This window comes from Gobius niger (assembly GCF_951799975.1).
Source record: "Gobius niger genome assembly, chromosome: 8".
NCBI lineage: Eukaryota > Metazoa > Chordata > Actinopteri > Gobiiformes > Gobiidae > Gobius > Gobius niger.
In genome coordinates, this window is record NC_136859.1 from 23,975,444 (window position 1) to 23,991,412 (window position 15,969).

Sequence of the window (15,969 nt, forward strand, 5' to 3'; positions counted from 1 at the left end):
AGTAGAACTGTGACTGAAAAGCCCAATATCAATACATGTTTAACAGCAGGGTATCCGCGGGGTCTTAAGAAGTCTAAAATTCAAGAATCCACATTTAAGGCCTTAAAAAGTCTAAAATTTGTCCTCTTTGGTCTTAAATCCATAGTAAACTGGTCTTAAAAATTAACGTTCAACGACCCAATTATTTGCGCACAATTTAGTTTAAAAAGTAGACAAATAAATGCACAGAAGCACCGCTGAGCAGCCGCCCGGTGCCGCTCATGGTCCGAGAGGGCGAAGCGACGCTGACGCTGACGCACTGGCCGCCGCCACAAACAACGCGTAAACTCACCGATAGTTGAGCGAGGCAGAAGGATGTTCTTCTCCAGAGCCCCCCCCCCCCTTTCATTCAGTCGATAATTGTGAGTAATTATTCAATCTCAATGTTCTTATTATGGGATAAGGTTGTTAAAACTTGAATGGTTGTTAAAATGCCTAATGTGAAAAATTAAGTTCTTACATTTGTACATCCCACTGTGATATCAAAAACAACAGTTTGACACTTGGATTTTTGTGACAGTGATTTTCTTTACAGTCAATTTATATATTGTGCGTTCAAAAACAGGTCTTATTTTTGAGATTTTGTGGTCTTAAAAAGGTCTTATATCTGCAGATACCTTGAGTATACAAAAGTTGCATGAGGTGAAACAGTATGAAATAAATTACATTGATCAATAACCAAATACCCTAAAAAACGTCAGAAATACAACTATCGACCGGGGTCTTCAGGCTCATTCTTTTCCTTTTCTACATTAAATGGATGCAACAGACAAAAACGTTTAGTTCAAATGGTTTATTAAACAACTTTATAAATTATTACAATTCATAAAACCCTTCTGAATAATATGGTACTGAAAGAACTTACTACTATACCATTAGTAGGAAGGCCACTTGAAACCAATAATTAACATGCAAAATATTCTAAAACTGTAAAGTGCAAGAATTTATATACTGTATTATGGGCAACACTTCTATAACACAGGGTCAGTTTGGAGAGGGGTGCAGTCTGGCTGCATCAATTGAGCTCCATGTCAGAATGAAATGAAGACGTAAGAAGAAAATTGGCAGAAAGCAGAGCAGATGTGCTGGAAAAGCAGCTAAAAAAATACTTGAACACATTTTGGTTAAAAAAGATTTAAGGTTTTATTTATGACTTTTCAAAACACCAGGTCATATTACGTTTTCAATGCAGCTGAGCAGTCGACAATTAACTGCTTTGAAATGTTGATGTGGAAACCCAGAATGAGTGGACAGAAGCCTGTTGTGAATAAGGTATTTAACATCTTTCATGAACCAGAGACAGTGCTTACTACACATTTAGTGTATATCCCCAGGTATGCCAAAGCAGTCATGTTTTTAAATTAAACATACGTTAGCATGGCCTATGCCTTTCCCTCTATGAGACTTTGGAGTCGCACCCATTCATGTCATTTAAAGGCACATTAAAATCTTACTCAAGAGAAAATGGTGCACATTTCATTTTGTTGTCATCCACAAAAAGAGTAATTTGCTTAGTCAAATTTTTGATATCTTGGTCCCGGTTGTTGACTGAAAGCCAATTGGGTATGACAATGGGTTACAATAAGTTAAGTAAAACTGGTTCCACACAGCGATGCATGTTTAAGTGGTATTTAACAGCAAATACATTCCTCAAAGTGTCACTTTTTCTTTTCTTTTTTTTTTTTTTAAATAAAATGCTTGTCTGCTTTGGTTTTGAGAAGAAAAAAAAAATGGGACAACCTGGTAATACGCACAAACAAACCCAGCCAGTGGGTAATATAAACACAAAAACAGTGAGATACGTTGATATGTGACAAAACGTGCCCAAAATGACAGAAACAATGTTACATCTCGGCAGATTGAAATATGAACCAAGGCCGTTCCCCATCCTTATCCAGTCACACAAAAATATATTTCTCTGGATATTGAGGGGCATGCCTTGTTGAACATTGAAAGGAAGAACAAGTGGTGCTCTAAAAAAAAAAAAAAAAGAATACCAAAAAGTAAATATTAAAGCAAAAATAAATGCCATTGTTGCTGAATCATGTGACAATCCACAAGTGTAATTTTGAAAGGTAAAACATGTCTACAGATAACACACATGTGACAAATGCAAAAATAAATCTTAGACATTACCTGTACTGCACCTTAAGTCTGATTTTAAAGCCATTTTATCATACAGTACATCGACAGTGACATTGAAGAAAAGGAAAAAATATCGTGCTGGCACCAAGATCCTGAGATGTTACTATTTTCGAAGATCTTACACTAAAAAAAAAAAAAAAAACATACTCACTTGATCTAGCGCTTCTGCATTTTGACCTCAAGAAATAAATACCCTTGCACATATTACCATCTAAATCTATGAAGAGAAGTACCCAAAACAAAAAGGTACTGGTGCAAATTAAGAGTCAGTCTAACGGGACAGAGAGAGTCACTGGGAGTACATCCAGCAGACCAGCAGACCCACAGCTACCGCAGCCCCTGCCCCAACATTCAAAAGGATGGGCCTCCAATAAGCCCAGCTCTCCTTCTTCTGCTCTGAATCCGTCAGTCTCTGTTTCATCTGGTGGATTTTCTGTGCAGTGCTGGCAATCCGCTCCTCACGCTGCCGCTTTCGTAGACTACAACATAGAAATGATGATTACTGTTCTAGATATTCAAGCAACATCAGGCCAGTCACAACAGTTACTATACCCACAGTTTTATTGTGGGCATAAAAATGAAGAACTGTATGAAAAAAAAATTAATAGTGGGTTTTGTGGGTTTGTTTGTAATGGGGACCCAGGACCAAGCAAGTGTTTTTTGGTCTTGATCGTAATTGAATTTTAATTCATTGCACAACGCTATTTGCCTAGTAGTTCTATCGCCCAGGCCGTACAATAAACCCTCTGTAATAGATTAAATAGGCACTTCTATGTACTGCTGTGTCACTTACTGTCCAGAGTCCTCGTTCATGCTGTGGTCTTGATTTACTGGTTCTTCTTCAGCCAGACCTTCTTCTGAGTTCTTATGGGGCTCTGCACAGGAACCTGGCTGGCCATTGGACTTGCTCTCTTTAAATGTGTGGTGAGGTCTTGGTGGAGGAGAAGGAGGAGGAGGAGGAGGAGGCAAATCTGGTTCAAAATCTTCAGTGGAAATAAGCATTTGTTTCTGTAGAAATGACACCGGCATTAGTTAAACATAAAATAGATGGATAGGACATCATGACATTTCAGAATGTGGACACTACCTGTAAGGAAGACTTTCTGAGCATAGCAACATGTTTTGCATAGACAATACCAATTGCTTCTAATCTGGGGGGGGGGGACTCGATTACCTGTGTTAAGCTGTTTGGTAGAATCAGCTTTGCTCCCTCAAGGACAGCCATGTAGGAGAAGCGGAGCTGGTCTGCAGTCTGGATGAGACCCATGCGATACTCCCTCATGTCTAGCAGCACCTTTCGAATGTCCACAGACGAGGGATCCTGTCTCTTGTCCATCTGGGAGCACATCATTTTGTTAACAATACAGAGCCAAAACAAAGATTTAACCCAAGTGATGTGTGACCCAAGGACTTGTAGAATAATGTTTCAATACTAATTTCCACTCAAGGAAATGACAGATTTTGTGGCTTTAACTATAAATTTAACTTGTCAACTGAAGAACAGACAAGCCATTACATGCTACATGCTTTCAATAAGTTAAGTCATTACTTTATGGAATGACATTTTAGATTACAATTTTAGCTGCTTTTAACGATGCAACACCTCTCAATTGTTACCATTCCCCTCCCTCCCCTCTCTCTCACCAGGACAAGGCAGGTATCCACTAAGGCGAAAGTCCCTGAGCGTCCAATCCCAGCACTGCAGTGCACAACAGAAGGCCCGTGCTCAGGGCCCAGTGATCCAGACTGTCTGACCCGGAAGAGGAAGTCCAGGAAGGAACCTGGAGACTCTGGCACTCCGAAGTCAGGCCACGAGGTGTAGTGAAAGTGGTAGATCTCCCTGGATTCCCCTGTCTAAAATATAACAGTATAAGAAATAGGAATGTCACACGTCAAGTTTTAATGCCTTCACTGTAAGATGAAACATTAAAGCTGCCCTCAGCTATTGTCTTAGAATTTTGTCAGTATGTGTCATGTGTTCTGCACCCCCCCCCCCCCCCCCCCCCCCCTACACACATTTATCAGCAAAATAAACAAGATGTAAAGTAAACATTTGGATACTTTTGGCATTTAGAACATAATAGTTCTACTTCACTAAATTTACAGTGCAGAGGTTCTATTTCTCTCAACCCTTGAACGCCTCATACACTTTCCAGAGCGAGCTTTATATTTTAAAAATAAAGATCTGTTGACATTGGATTAAACAAATGGACATGGACATTTCATGAGAATTTCAGCTGCATCAGATCAGATCGGTCAGATGTTTATGGTTCTCCATCATTTATAAACTGTGTCTTAAAGCTGGGGTGCCTGATTTTTCATGTTCAAATTGTGAAATTTTTAGTTTTGGCCCAAACTTGTTTCTAGCTATCGCAATCCTACCGGCACATCTGAATTGCTCAAGCAAATGAATCATATGCACATTTCCTGCCCGTGTACAGCTTTGAGCGGTGGTAAAGCAAGGCAGGGGGATCACCCCCAAAAACAAAATACACTAATTTAGATTCTACTTCTATCTTCCATCGCTCAATAAACATTTAGATGAAGACAATGCAACAAGATCTGTTTTTTGCTGTGTTTACAACATACACTGTGGAAGGAAAAACAAGTTTACTCTACCACAACAAGAGTCAGGTACCCCAGCTTCAATGCTAAACTCTGTGTTAGCGTGCCAACTGTTTCTGCTTTAAATATTTGCTCTTATTTTGCAATCTCTGCACATGTTTTTGTTTACATGGTGCAGGGGCTGGTGAGGGGTGTGTTGGGGGTGCAATGGGGGGCAGGTGAGGTGTAGAGCTCTCCTCTGCTTCTTCAGGGCAAATCTAACACGCTGTTTCAAAAGTGTCGCCTCTAGCGATGCAACATGGAATGCAAAAATTCCGGGCCCGCAAATGGAATAGCTGAGGGTGGCTTTAAGAATTGTCATAATTCTTGACACAATTATGAATACTATTATTCCCATTCGTTCACACTGTCCACAATTAGATCCAGTACCACACCAATATTTTGTTACAATTCAAATTGTAATGTTGTGTGACAGAAAACAATATTTACATCTAGATTTCTTAATTACAGTATATATATATATATCTCTAAGAAACGTTGACATTCTTACCATTATTCTTAAAAAAAATGAATAATTATAATATGACAGACATTATGAGGCACTAATATTTGGGTTTGCATCACTGAGCAAAGCACTTGTTAAGCTAGAAAGCTCACCTTTGTGTTTTGCAGCTTCAGCACACGGATTGTGTAACAAGTTTGGACCTCCTCTGAGATTAAGTGGACAACAAACCGAGTATCTGTGAAGGGCATCTCTCTGTCTTTTATGCTCGGCCAGTACTGTGCACACTTTTCCTGCAAAAAGAAAATACTAGGTGAAATATATTCTATGACTTAAAAGTATCAAAAAGTAATACTTAACTAAATATACCACAGACCGTAAATTCTAGTGACTAGTATAGATAGAACTGTGGTTGACAAAGCAACACTGCAGTAAAACAGGAATATCCTTTTGAGGATAATACCACCTTAAATATTAGACAAAATGATTTCAGTGCCATTCTAATTATATTACAAAAGCAGTAAACATACAGTATGTCATACAGAAAAGCAATTGTAACAGGGAGCAACTGGTGTCCAGCAAACATGAAAAGAGGCAGTAAAATAAGCATAAAAAGATCAAGTCCAAGCACTCATCATTTGCAAACATAGAAAAAGCCTTTGTTTCAGGGCCAGAAACATTAAAAAGCAAATCAACTTGTGTCGGCTTGCGCCTTCTTCAGGATGTGAATCCTGACAAAGATGCAAGCCAGCACGCGTTGGTGTGCTTGGACTTTATCTTTTTATGTCTTTCAGTTTTATCTTTTAAGGGATAATGTTAATGAAAGAAGGAAGGAAGGAAAATGAGACTTAAACTTACAGTTCCCTTTTCAATTATTCTGTTGAGCATAATGACAGCTTTTGTACACTGCTCCCAAATCATGAGCCAAAAATGACCACATGTGTTCCTCAAAGGACCCTAAAGAATGAAAGAAATTAATTTAACTTGAATAACATTGAAACAATATTTGTGGTTGGCGCCTAAGAAAATGTAAGTAGTAATTTCCCAGAAAGATCTTTTTACCTGAGAAAGAATGTAAGCTCTTTGGGCTTCCTCCATCATGATCAGACTTGCATTGATGTAATCATTCTCTGAATTTTCAAGTTTTACTCGACTGTGGTCGTCTTTAAGACATAAAACAGAATGTGAGTTACAGAACAAAAACAATGAATAATATATATATATATTTTTAAATTTGCTGTGTAAGTTGTCATGGGACTCACATGGGCTCACATCTCTGTAGCGGTTCAAATTACGATTCGCTGGAAGTTTTGCCACTTTATAGGGATATTCGCTGGCTTGGTTACGGATCTCCTGTGGATACACATAAGAGTCACTTTAGATCAGTGACACACTGTAGATGTCAGTCACCTATTCCACATATCTTGCTGGTCTGGAGTAGTGGCATTCACTACAAATAAACCACTATCACTATAAATAAACCATACTAATACTAATAAAAGGTGTAGACTACAGAGCATATTTTGTGCCTTGTGCATTTAGTTGTGGCCATATAGAGGCAAAATTACAACCTGTCAGATTAATGGGGACTATTGTCTAACAATACAATTTATGCCAATCTTTCCTTGCAGGGAGACACCTAAACACAAGTTAATATAAGCCATAGCAAAAGGGACCTATCCTGTACGACCCATCAACCTGATTATTCATAGCGCAAATGCATGTCTGGAATAATTACAACATAGTTTAACATAGAGAGTAGTTAAGCAGTAATAACACATAACAGACTAAAAGCGCCAAAAACATGACTATTTCAGATATCTGCCGAAAATAATCCTGTATTATGCATTGTCACAATGTTGGTGGTGTTCCTCCATGTTTTGGTGCAACTAATACGAGTTACTGGCCATGGTGAACTTAGGGAAGAAGCGCTTTCCTTCTCGGGCTTTTGTTTTGTTTCACTCAATAAAGGCCATGATATATCGGTGAACAGGAACCGATGTTTTATAAACAGACAGGCACAACATAAAGGCAACCAGACAGCTGGTGCTAGAACACATGCTATTTTCTCAGGAAGTCCTGACGAGTTCTCAGAAACTGCGGCTGACGTCTGTTAGCGTCAGCCAACATTAGCTAACCGAGTTCATCAGAAACTGCACCGCTGTTTGCACGTTTTTCTCGCTACGGAAGTCAGTCACTATGATACGAGCATAGGTTGTGGATTTCGCAATCCATTAACACTTTTACACACTCACATATACGTTTGGACTTTGTGAGTGCCTGTAATCTAAATGTTAGCAAATTACCACCATGGCTGTCAGTTAGCTACCAAATTAACCGGTAGCTAAGACGGCTAGCATCCTATCGTCATAGAAACAGAGGCCCACTGTCCCGACTTACATTGTAAAGGTTATGCCATCTTCCAGATGAGTCGATCTCTTCAAACTCCTGCTCCATTGTGTTATTAACAGTGCCAACAGACAGTCACTGGAAAACAGAGTGCTTTCTGAGAGTTAGTCCGCTCTGTGAGCCATCTATAGCAGTGTGTGTCTACTACTTTGCACAGCCTGGGGTTCCCTGAGGGAGGCAGTCTGCTCCGAGTCCGACCGTAGCTCTGCGCCGCACACACGAGGACCGACTGGCAGTCACGTGCTCTGTTCAACCTATCATGAAAGAGTTGTGGGCTGTTTTAGTTTCAACATTTGTTACACTAAAAGTACACTAAGTTTCGAAATTTAAAACGTTTGACATGTTTAAAAATGCGCAACTGAATCGCATTATGGCCATTATCTTAATCATGATAGCGAAATGCATGGCTTTGAAACAATGTCTGGTCGAGTGCTCTTTTCCCCCCGCGGCTTTTTTGTTGTTGTAGCCTGCAGCAGGACCACTAGGCCGGTGGTCGTTTATAAATTGTACTTGATGGATTTTCCCAACCTTAAAACATGTGAAACACATGTCCTTTAAATGTCAGTCTAAATCTATCAGTCAACGTGTCGACTTCAATCTGATACTTCTGTAGGCGAACACTACAGTTAAGTCAATTGTCAACAGCCATATATAAAAGAATAAATAAACAATTTGCCCATGCGGCTCCTGGCATGCTCTTGTCTTTCGTGTTCACAAAAAAAGTTTCACACTAAAGGACAGCAGAAAGCAATGCTACTGCGCTCCCTGGTGGCCAGTCTTCGGAAGTGCACCTAGATATACCGCGAAACATCTAACTATCACCACATGAGGCCTCTATTATCGGATTGTAATGATGTTTGTTGCAAGGAGCATTGCCGCGGACCACAAGGATTTAATTCATGATGTTTCTTATGATTTCCACGGCCGAAGAATGGCAACGTGCTCCAGTGACCAAAGTGTCAAGGTTAGCCCCACAGAAATACTGATATTTGGTACCGCTAGTGTTAGCAGAAGCTAGCTGGCTAGCATAACAAAAGCACGAGAACAGCTAGCTCTAAATTACTGTGGCCTCACGTTGTTTTGTTGTATCTTTTTGTATGTATCTTTGCAAAATGAAATACAGTGTGGTTCACGATAGTCTTCTGCACTGTGGTGGTTATGTACAGTTTTTCTAGGAAGTAAGAAAAATGAGGCAACTCATGTGCACTGCATATGATGCTATAACAGCGCTAGATTAAGACTCATTAATCAGCGAGTATTATAATTGAATATATATCAACGTGCAGTTGTTTGTATGGTGCTTCATCTGTCTGATCTCTTATAGGTCTGGGATAAAAGTGAGAACGGAGAATGGCACTGCACAGCAAGTTGGAAGGTAACAGTTATATGTTATTTATGATAATATTAACAATAATGAGGAATGATGCTCCTGTTACTATAATTGTTGTGTTTGCATTAACTGTAAGCATTTGTCCTCCCTAAACAGACACACAGTGGATCAGTGTGGAGAGTAACATGGGCACATCCAGAGTTTGGACAAGTTTTGGCTTCATGCTCATTTGACAGGACAGCGGCTGTGTGGGAAGAGATTGTGGGGGAGTCCAATGATAAACAGAGAGGACAGAGCCACTGGGTGTGTATACACCTTATACAAAAATATGTTTAAAACAGGCTCTCATATCTGGATAGAAGTTGTGGAAATAGCTAACAATTTGTCTAATGTGTCATAAGCAAGTTAAACAGTTCTGCAAAAAAACACACAATTTTTTCCCCCCCTGTAATCCAATGTTATGCCAATGTACTAATCTAATTGAACTGTTTTAAAACCATTTAGCCAGTCTGAGGCATCAATGTTTTTCTTGCATTATTTAGATAAAGAGGACAACATTGGTCGACAGTCGAACTTCAGTGACAGACGTAAAGTTTGCTCCTAAACACATGGGTCTCATGCTGACCACCTGCTCAGCTGATGGAGTGGTGAGGATCTATGAAGCCCCTGATGTCATGAACCTGAGTCAGTGGTCTTTGCAACATGAGATCTCCTGTAAACTCAGCTGCAGCTGCATCTCTTGGAACCCCTCCAGGTAACAAATTGGGAGGGAGGCCAGACTCTTAAGAACTTTGTGTTAGTATGAAATGTGGGGCTGGAGTATTATGGCAATAAATGAGTTGCTTTTTTACTAGCAATAGCCATGTAATCATCAAAAATATAACACAGGAACAGAAATGTTTATAAGTATTTGTTTATTTTATTTATTAATGTGTTTTGTTTGAATTAGGACAGAGCATATCAGTAAAAAATCATCTTAGCAAAACATCAATGTAAACACGTTGGTCGCTGGAGATAGCACATTAGCTAATTTTCATCTATTGTCCTAAGGCAGATAAGAACAAGAAAGTGACATTTGTGACTCTGGAACATGCAGTGTTTGGAACATGCTCCTCGACTAAAACTGGGCTTACACTGTGGCATTTTTGGGTGTTTTTGAACATACCAACTGTGACTGACTCTCATACAAAGAAAGCCCGAGCCCACGTTCGTGTTTTACACTGTAAAGAGCGATAACACCCGACTGACCTGCTCACACTGTACAGTGACATGAAACGAGCCTCTTGAGGTGATACAAGCTGAGCTGGGTCTCTCATATACATTGCATTTTATATTTCTTAGTTATGGAAAGCGTTCCAACTATTTTCTGATAGTGTTTGAGTAAAACCTTTGACCTTATTAAACTACAGACATCGGCTGTTTCCGCGTAACTACGGCGCATGTTATGAGGCTTCATAAACAGACTGTAGCTCAGCTGTATATCGAAAATGTGAAGATCTCTGCGGATATTTGACCTATCAACACGAAACAAAAAGTGATTTTATGCTGACAAACTATTCTCTAAGCCTAAAGTACCACATCTGAGTAAAGATCGCAGATTTAGAAGACATTCACAGGGGGTTAATTGGAGATTACTTGGCCAACTTGCCCATGGGCCACAAAACTCTTCGATTTTCTGAGCAGCTAATCGCGGCTCGTAGTTTAGTTTCAGCTGTGACAGCTCGTGTTCCCACATAGTTTATGTGAAAGCTCATAAAAAGTGGATTTGAGTGAACGATCTACATGCAAACAAACAGCTGTCCCGGTCATACCGGAAATCCCTCCCATACTACACACAAGGGCTCATGGGGTGTAGGAATAAGGTAAAGATGAGGGCATTTCCTGTTATTATTTGGTCAATCCAGTGAATATGCAATATGGATGTTTTTTTCTCAGGAATTGTTAGTATACTAGATAAAGTCATTGTATTGTAGTAACCTGCTGATCATATTTAAATTTTTGTTTTCTTTGCAGCTCCCGAGCCCATCCTCCAATGTTTGCTGTAGGGAGTGATGACAGCAACATAGCATATGGTGGAAAAGTTCAGATCTACGAATACAATGAAAATACAAGGTAAAGTCTTTTTACAGCTTGGATTGCCATAAGCTGGCTTTCTGATTTCAATTTCTCCCCATAATGACTTACAGGAAATATGCCAAAGCCGAAACTCTAATGACAGTCACGGATGCCGTTCACGATATTGCTTTTGCTCCAAACTTGGGAAGGTCTTTTCATGTTCTCGCCATAGCAACCAAAGATGTCAGAATATTCAAGCTTGTTCCTTTGAGGTATTTCCTATGATTATTATGTGTGCACATTTATGAAGGATATCAGAGAGCATATTTGTTGCTTGTTTGTTTCTAGAAAGGAGAGCACATCTTCAGGACCAACCAAGCTGGAGGTGCAAATCGTGGCTCAGTTTGACAACCATAACTCTCAGGTTTGGAGGGTGAGCTGGAACATCACCAGCACTTTACTGGCCTCTTCTGGGGACGATGGATGTGTGCGACTATGGAAAGGTAGAACAATCTTGGAACAAATATAAACCTGATTTATTTCTGACAAATACTGGGATTAATTGATTAATTTATTCATATTAATCAGCCCTATTGTGAACAAAACCATCATCACAGCTTACTGCATTTGTATTTGTATTTTTTTTTATTGTATAATATCAATAGGACCAACTTGGAACTCATTGCGACAATTATACAAACTCCCAACTAATCTTTTTTTTCTTCTTTTTTTTTATAGTATAGAATTGGGTTATTGGTTTGATTTTTATTTTTTTATGTGAAGTGAAATGCTTGTCTATTTAGCTATGCCAAGATTATGGAAAAACACTATACGCCATTTTCGCAGCTTATTTAAAGTCAATTTCAGTCTTGTTGTGTGGTCTAAATATGTCATGTGAAAATAGATTTGTTGTTTATTGGTATAGAAATTATCAGGCAGTGTTATTATTCTCCTCTATTTTATTACGAACTACATTTGAGGTACTAAATTATTGTATTCCTAGTCTGCTTGTATCTAAACTATGATAATTTGACTGAAACTTGTGTACCACTCTGCAGCCAACTACATGGACAACTGGAAATGCACGGGGATCCTCAAAGGTGATGGCAGTGCTCTGACAGGGTCGTCTGGTCAGCCCACAGCCATGAGCACTGTGGTGGGCTCTTCTCTCCAGTCCCAAAGTGCCTTCAATGGCATGTCTGCAGGAAGGTAGGTGGTGTGGTGTGTCTAACGCCACTCACCCTGCCTGCGCCAAGACAGAACTGACAACTTAACCATGCCTCACACTGACTGAGATTGACCCTGGTGCTTTATGTGCAAAGAGCTTGGCGGTAGTTTACAGTCTAGCCGATTCCGAATCTGTGAACTTAAAGAAACTGTACCTTTCCAACAGATCACAACACCAAGGATTTAGGTTTATAATGGTTTTGTTTTATAGGTCTTTTTGTATAAAAAGTCAAATAAATCTATGATATAATTTAATGTGTGATTGTTAGTGCTGTTTTTTTTTAAATGCTGTTGGTGGTTATTACTATTGTACAGGGATGGTAGCACAAACACTTTATTTTTTAAATTTTCCTGACTCATAATAGTTTATTTGCCAATCTCTTTGCTTTGCATGACTTGGCTAAGAATGTCTAATCTTCCTTGACTAATGATGAAAGATGATAACAAATTAAATTGCGTATTAGGGCTGCACAATATTTTTCTAAACCATTTCCTCTTCTTGTGTTAAATGAAAAAAATAAAGAAAATCTGAGATGTTCTAGATTGTGAAGCACTTTGTCACTATGGACATATACTTAACGGGGCAAGATCTATTTTCTTATTGGACTCTTGCACAGAATGATATGAAAGTTAATGAATATCTGCTATTATGACTGCTATAAAACCTGTTTACTATAATACATCACCTGAAATGCCCTCATTGGTTGTTTAAAAAGTGGTATTACGGGACAATTTGCAGGTTTTGAATTTTAGACAGTCCTTAACATCTAGTATCTACTTGTCTAGTCTAGTATTGATTATTGTTTTAACATGGAATCTTACATCCGAAAGAAGTTAAGTTATAAGTTAAGTTAAATTAGATGCAAACAAATGTCTAAGAATACCTTTATTTTAAGTGTGAAGTAATGTGTGTACTGCTTGTTGCATGCAGGACTGTCAAGAGAGCTTCCTTTGCCCCTCCCCAGCGGCAGTTGACATCTGCAAAGATATGCCATCCGTCCACCTATTACTAAATGTCCTCAGTAATAAGTCTGCCTTATGTGCATCATCTGCCTGTCTTACGAGTTATCCATTATGTTTTGGTGCATTTATTTACAATGATAAACTTCTCCTTTGAATTTTATTTTCCACTTCCCTCTGTGTTCCCCTTGTATTCCATATTTGTGTTCTGCCCCGTCCTTGTTCTGTGCTCGTCTCCATCCTGTGCTTTAGGTATTTCTTTCCTTCTCTGGATTCTCCCAGAGTTGGGAGCAGATATGGGCATCTACTGCCTCCACACTCTCTTATAGACAACTGTGAAGCAGAACCCAACCAGCCTCAAGCACAGCCGCAGGTGCAGATCTACAGACGTCCCTCAAGGGCTCTGCTGCCTTTACCAGAGGCCGAAGGACATTAAAAACATGCTTCAAAGAAAAAAAGAAAAAAAGATTCTGTATGCTAAAATATACATGTAATAATGTGACTGGTATTTTTAACAATGTAGTGTTGTTTGGGAATATATAGCTTGAAACTAGTTTCACTACAATGAAATGTATTTTGTATCTTTTTTCCTGCCAATACAACCCCACTAAAACAGCTCCTGATTCATTACCTCGTGATTCTTACAACAGACCTATTAATAACAACACAATGTCCTCTTTTGTTAAGCTCCGTTACAAGTGAATGAGAATGCAATTTATCCAAGAAAGGTCACATAATATGGTACACACAAATTCCAATTATTTAATGACTCAAATAGGGAATGTGGCTCATGCAGCAGAAGACAGCTGTCTGGCATCTGATCTGTACGCAGCTGCTGACTACATGATACAATACAATAAACTTCCCACTTGGATTTTCACATATGCAGCCGGTTGGACAAAAAACAAACAAACACACACATACATTAGAATTCAAGACGTTTCGGTTTCACGTTAATTCACAGATCAATGAACTGATTTCAACCTGTTTCATTTATGCCCTAGTTTTGTTTGGCATCGGCATCAGCCTATCATAAGTAGCCATGTTCATAATCTGACCAATCAAGTTGCTCAAAGTCTTGTAGTCCCGCCTCCCTTCAATGTGACGCTGGGCGGGCTTCCTGTGTGGGTCTGGTTTTATATTTGTGTTGCGTTCAGACTTTGATGTTTCAGAAGTTTCTTTTGACGCGTGTGATGCAAAAATTCTAATGAAACGGACGTGACCATTTGTTGGAAAAGTGTCTCGAGAAGATTCACGAAGAGTTGTCGCTGAGTAACGTGGGATGTGAGTTGGACGAGTTGCACTTATCTATCGTCAACGTTCAATAGTTTTTCCTTTTTCTTCGTTCCAAACGACCAGTGTTTGAAAAGTTGTTTGATTGTCCATATAAATTATATTAATGTGCAATTTGATTGCAATCACTGAAATCCACCATGTTCAGTAGCTTCAGTAGCTGCAGTTGTCGCGTGCTGGGGGACCTGAAAGTCTCACTTGTTTTTAGCGAGTAGCTAGCTACAGAAGTTAGCAACCTAGCGGGGATTGGTGTTAATTAATTGTTAATTATGTTGAGCAAATGTGTGCTTCCTGAAACACAATCATGTAACTTTATTTATTATAACGCACTTTAAATACAACAATAACAGTGTTTCAATTATAATGTAATGTGCGAGAGTATAGATGGGCAACACTATATATTTAAATTGTCTGTTTCAACAAAAAAAATGAATGGGATACAAGTAATCTTCTAAGATGAAATCTAGCTATGAAGCTTTTGAGGCAAAATGTAAATGTAGATATGCAAGTACATTCAAACAACAACGACATCATGCGATCTTCTGTTCTGTTCCACAGATGACCTGTACCTGATGTGATGTAAAGCCAGATTTGGCCCCATCCTGATTATTGCAATCATGGCAGACAATTTTTACAAGCTAGAAGATGAAGTATTTCCAAGTTTTCTCTATCAGTCTCTGGACAGCACCGGTGGCCGGGCCACATTGGAAAATGTGACTCTGGGCTCAGGCCCAGGACTGCCAGTGGCTGCTTCTACTGTTGCTAAAATTAGACCTGCTTCTGACAACAGGTGGGACATGCCACTGCTCTGTGCAGATGTGCCATTAAGAGTTTCAAGTGTTTATGTGAAGAAAAAAAATGCATGCGTTTGTTGTGACACAAGTTCATTATTGAAAAGTAGGGATTGTTGATGCTGAAGGCTGTTTAGCTTGTTGCACAAATTGAAAGATATCACAAGTTCTGCTGTCTTTTGCTGTAGACAAGATCGTGTGGAGGCCTCATATCTGGAAGGCAAAGAGTTGCAGCAGGCAAGCACGCGTTCTTCTGTTGAACAGGCCCAATTCTGCCTCAATTTCAAAGATGATATGTAAGAGCGTAATGGTTAAAACTATAGAAATTAAGATTTATTTTTAATCCTCTGTTTTTTGCCGTCACCCTCTTTTCGTTTACAGGGAAAATGCTGATGACTTTATTGCAGCCCATCGGATTTCAGACCTATTAGTAAAAATAAGTCTAGATGAGAGTAGATCCAGAAACCAGACCTCCATCTTGGGACCTCTGCCCACACACAGAGGTACAATTCATGGTCAGCCCACAGAACAAGCAACAGGTAAATCAAGATTTAAAAAAAAGACTCTTGATACTGTCAAAAAAATGCTTAGTTTAATATCAAAATTAAAGATACTAAAGTACCAAAGCTATTTAAATGCAGTTAAATCATTCA

General features: G+C 39.1%; 3 protein-coding genes across 4 annotated transcripts in view; 2 read left to right on the forward strand and 1 right to left on the reverse strand.

Moving 5' to 3' along the window:
• Window positions 1-1,205: 1,205 nt before the first annotated feature.
• On the reverse strand, window positions 1,206-7,872 carry ptpn2a (protein tyrosine phosphatase non-receptor type 2a). Its single transcript, XM_079561257.1, has 9 exons — window positions 7,652-7,872; window positions 6,514-6,604; window positions 6,314-6,414; window positions 6,110-6,208; window positions 5,407-5,544; window positions 3,829-4,038; window positions 3,359-3,520; window positions 2,978-3,192; window positions 1,206-2,663 (listed from the first exon to the last, which is right to left on the reverse strand). The coding sequence occupies exons 1-9, from the start codon at window positions 7,706-7,708 to the stop codon at window positions 2,474-2,476; spliced, it is 1,263 nt and encodes a 420-aa protein (XP_079417383.1). The 5' UTR covers window positions 7,709-7,872; the 3' UTR covers window positions 1,206-2,473.
• Window positions 7,873-8,446: 574 nt separating this feature from the next.
• seh1l (SEH1-like) lies at window positions 8,447-13,687 on the forward strand. Of its 2 annotated transcripts, none has more exons than XM_079561411.1 (9): window positions 8,447-8,624; window positions 8,985-9,035; window positions 9,147-9,293; window positions 9,533-9,744; window positions 11,004-11,102; window positions 11,177-11,317; window positions 11,394-11,548; window positions 12,104-12,254; window positions 13,485-13,687. In XM_079561411.1, exons 1-9 carry the CDS (start codon window positions 8,511-8,513, stop codon window positions 13,666-13,668), a joined length of 1,254 nt encoding a protein of 417 aa, XP_079417537.1. In that variant the 5' UTR covers window positions 8,447-8,510; the 3' UTR covers window positions 13,669-13,687. The 2 variants fall into 2 exon arrangements, with proteins under 2 accessions (XP_079417537.1, XP_079417536.1); XM_079561410.1 differs by having other exon boundaries at window positions 13,204-13,529.
• Window positions 13,688-14,399: 712 nt separating this feature from the next.
• cep192 (centrosomal protein 192) overlaps window positions 14,400-15,969 on the forward strand; it is a 28,597-nt gene continuing 27,027 nt past the window's right edge. Inside the window, exons 1-4 of the mRNA XM_079561445.1 lie at window positions 14,400-14,520; window positions 15,084-15,315; window positions 15,505-15,612; window positions 15,698-15,855. Of these exons, the coding sequence (XP_079417571.1) occupies window positions 15,143-15,315; window positions 15,505-15,612; window positions 15,698-15,855 (439 nt within the window). The 5' untranslated portion in view covers window positions 14,400-14,520; window positions 15,084-15,142. The remainder of the gene's footprint in view (window positions 14,521-15,083; window positions 15,316-15,504; window positions 15,613-15,697; window positions 15,856-15,969) is intronic.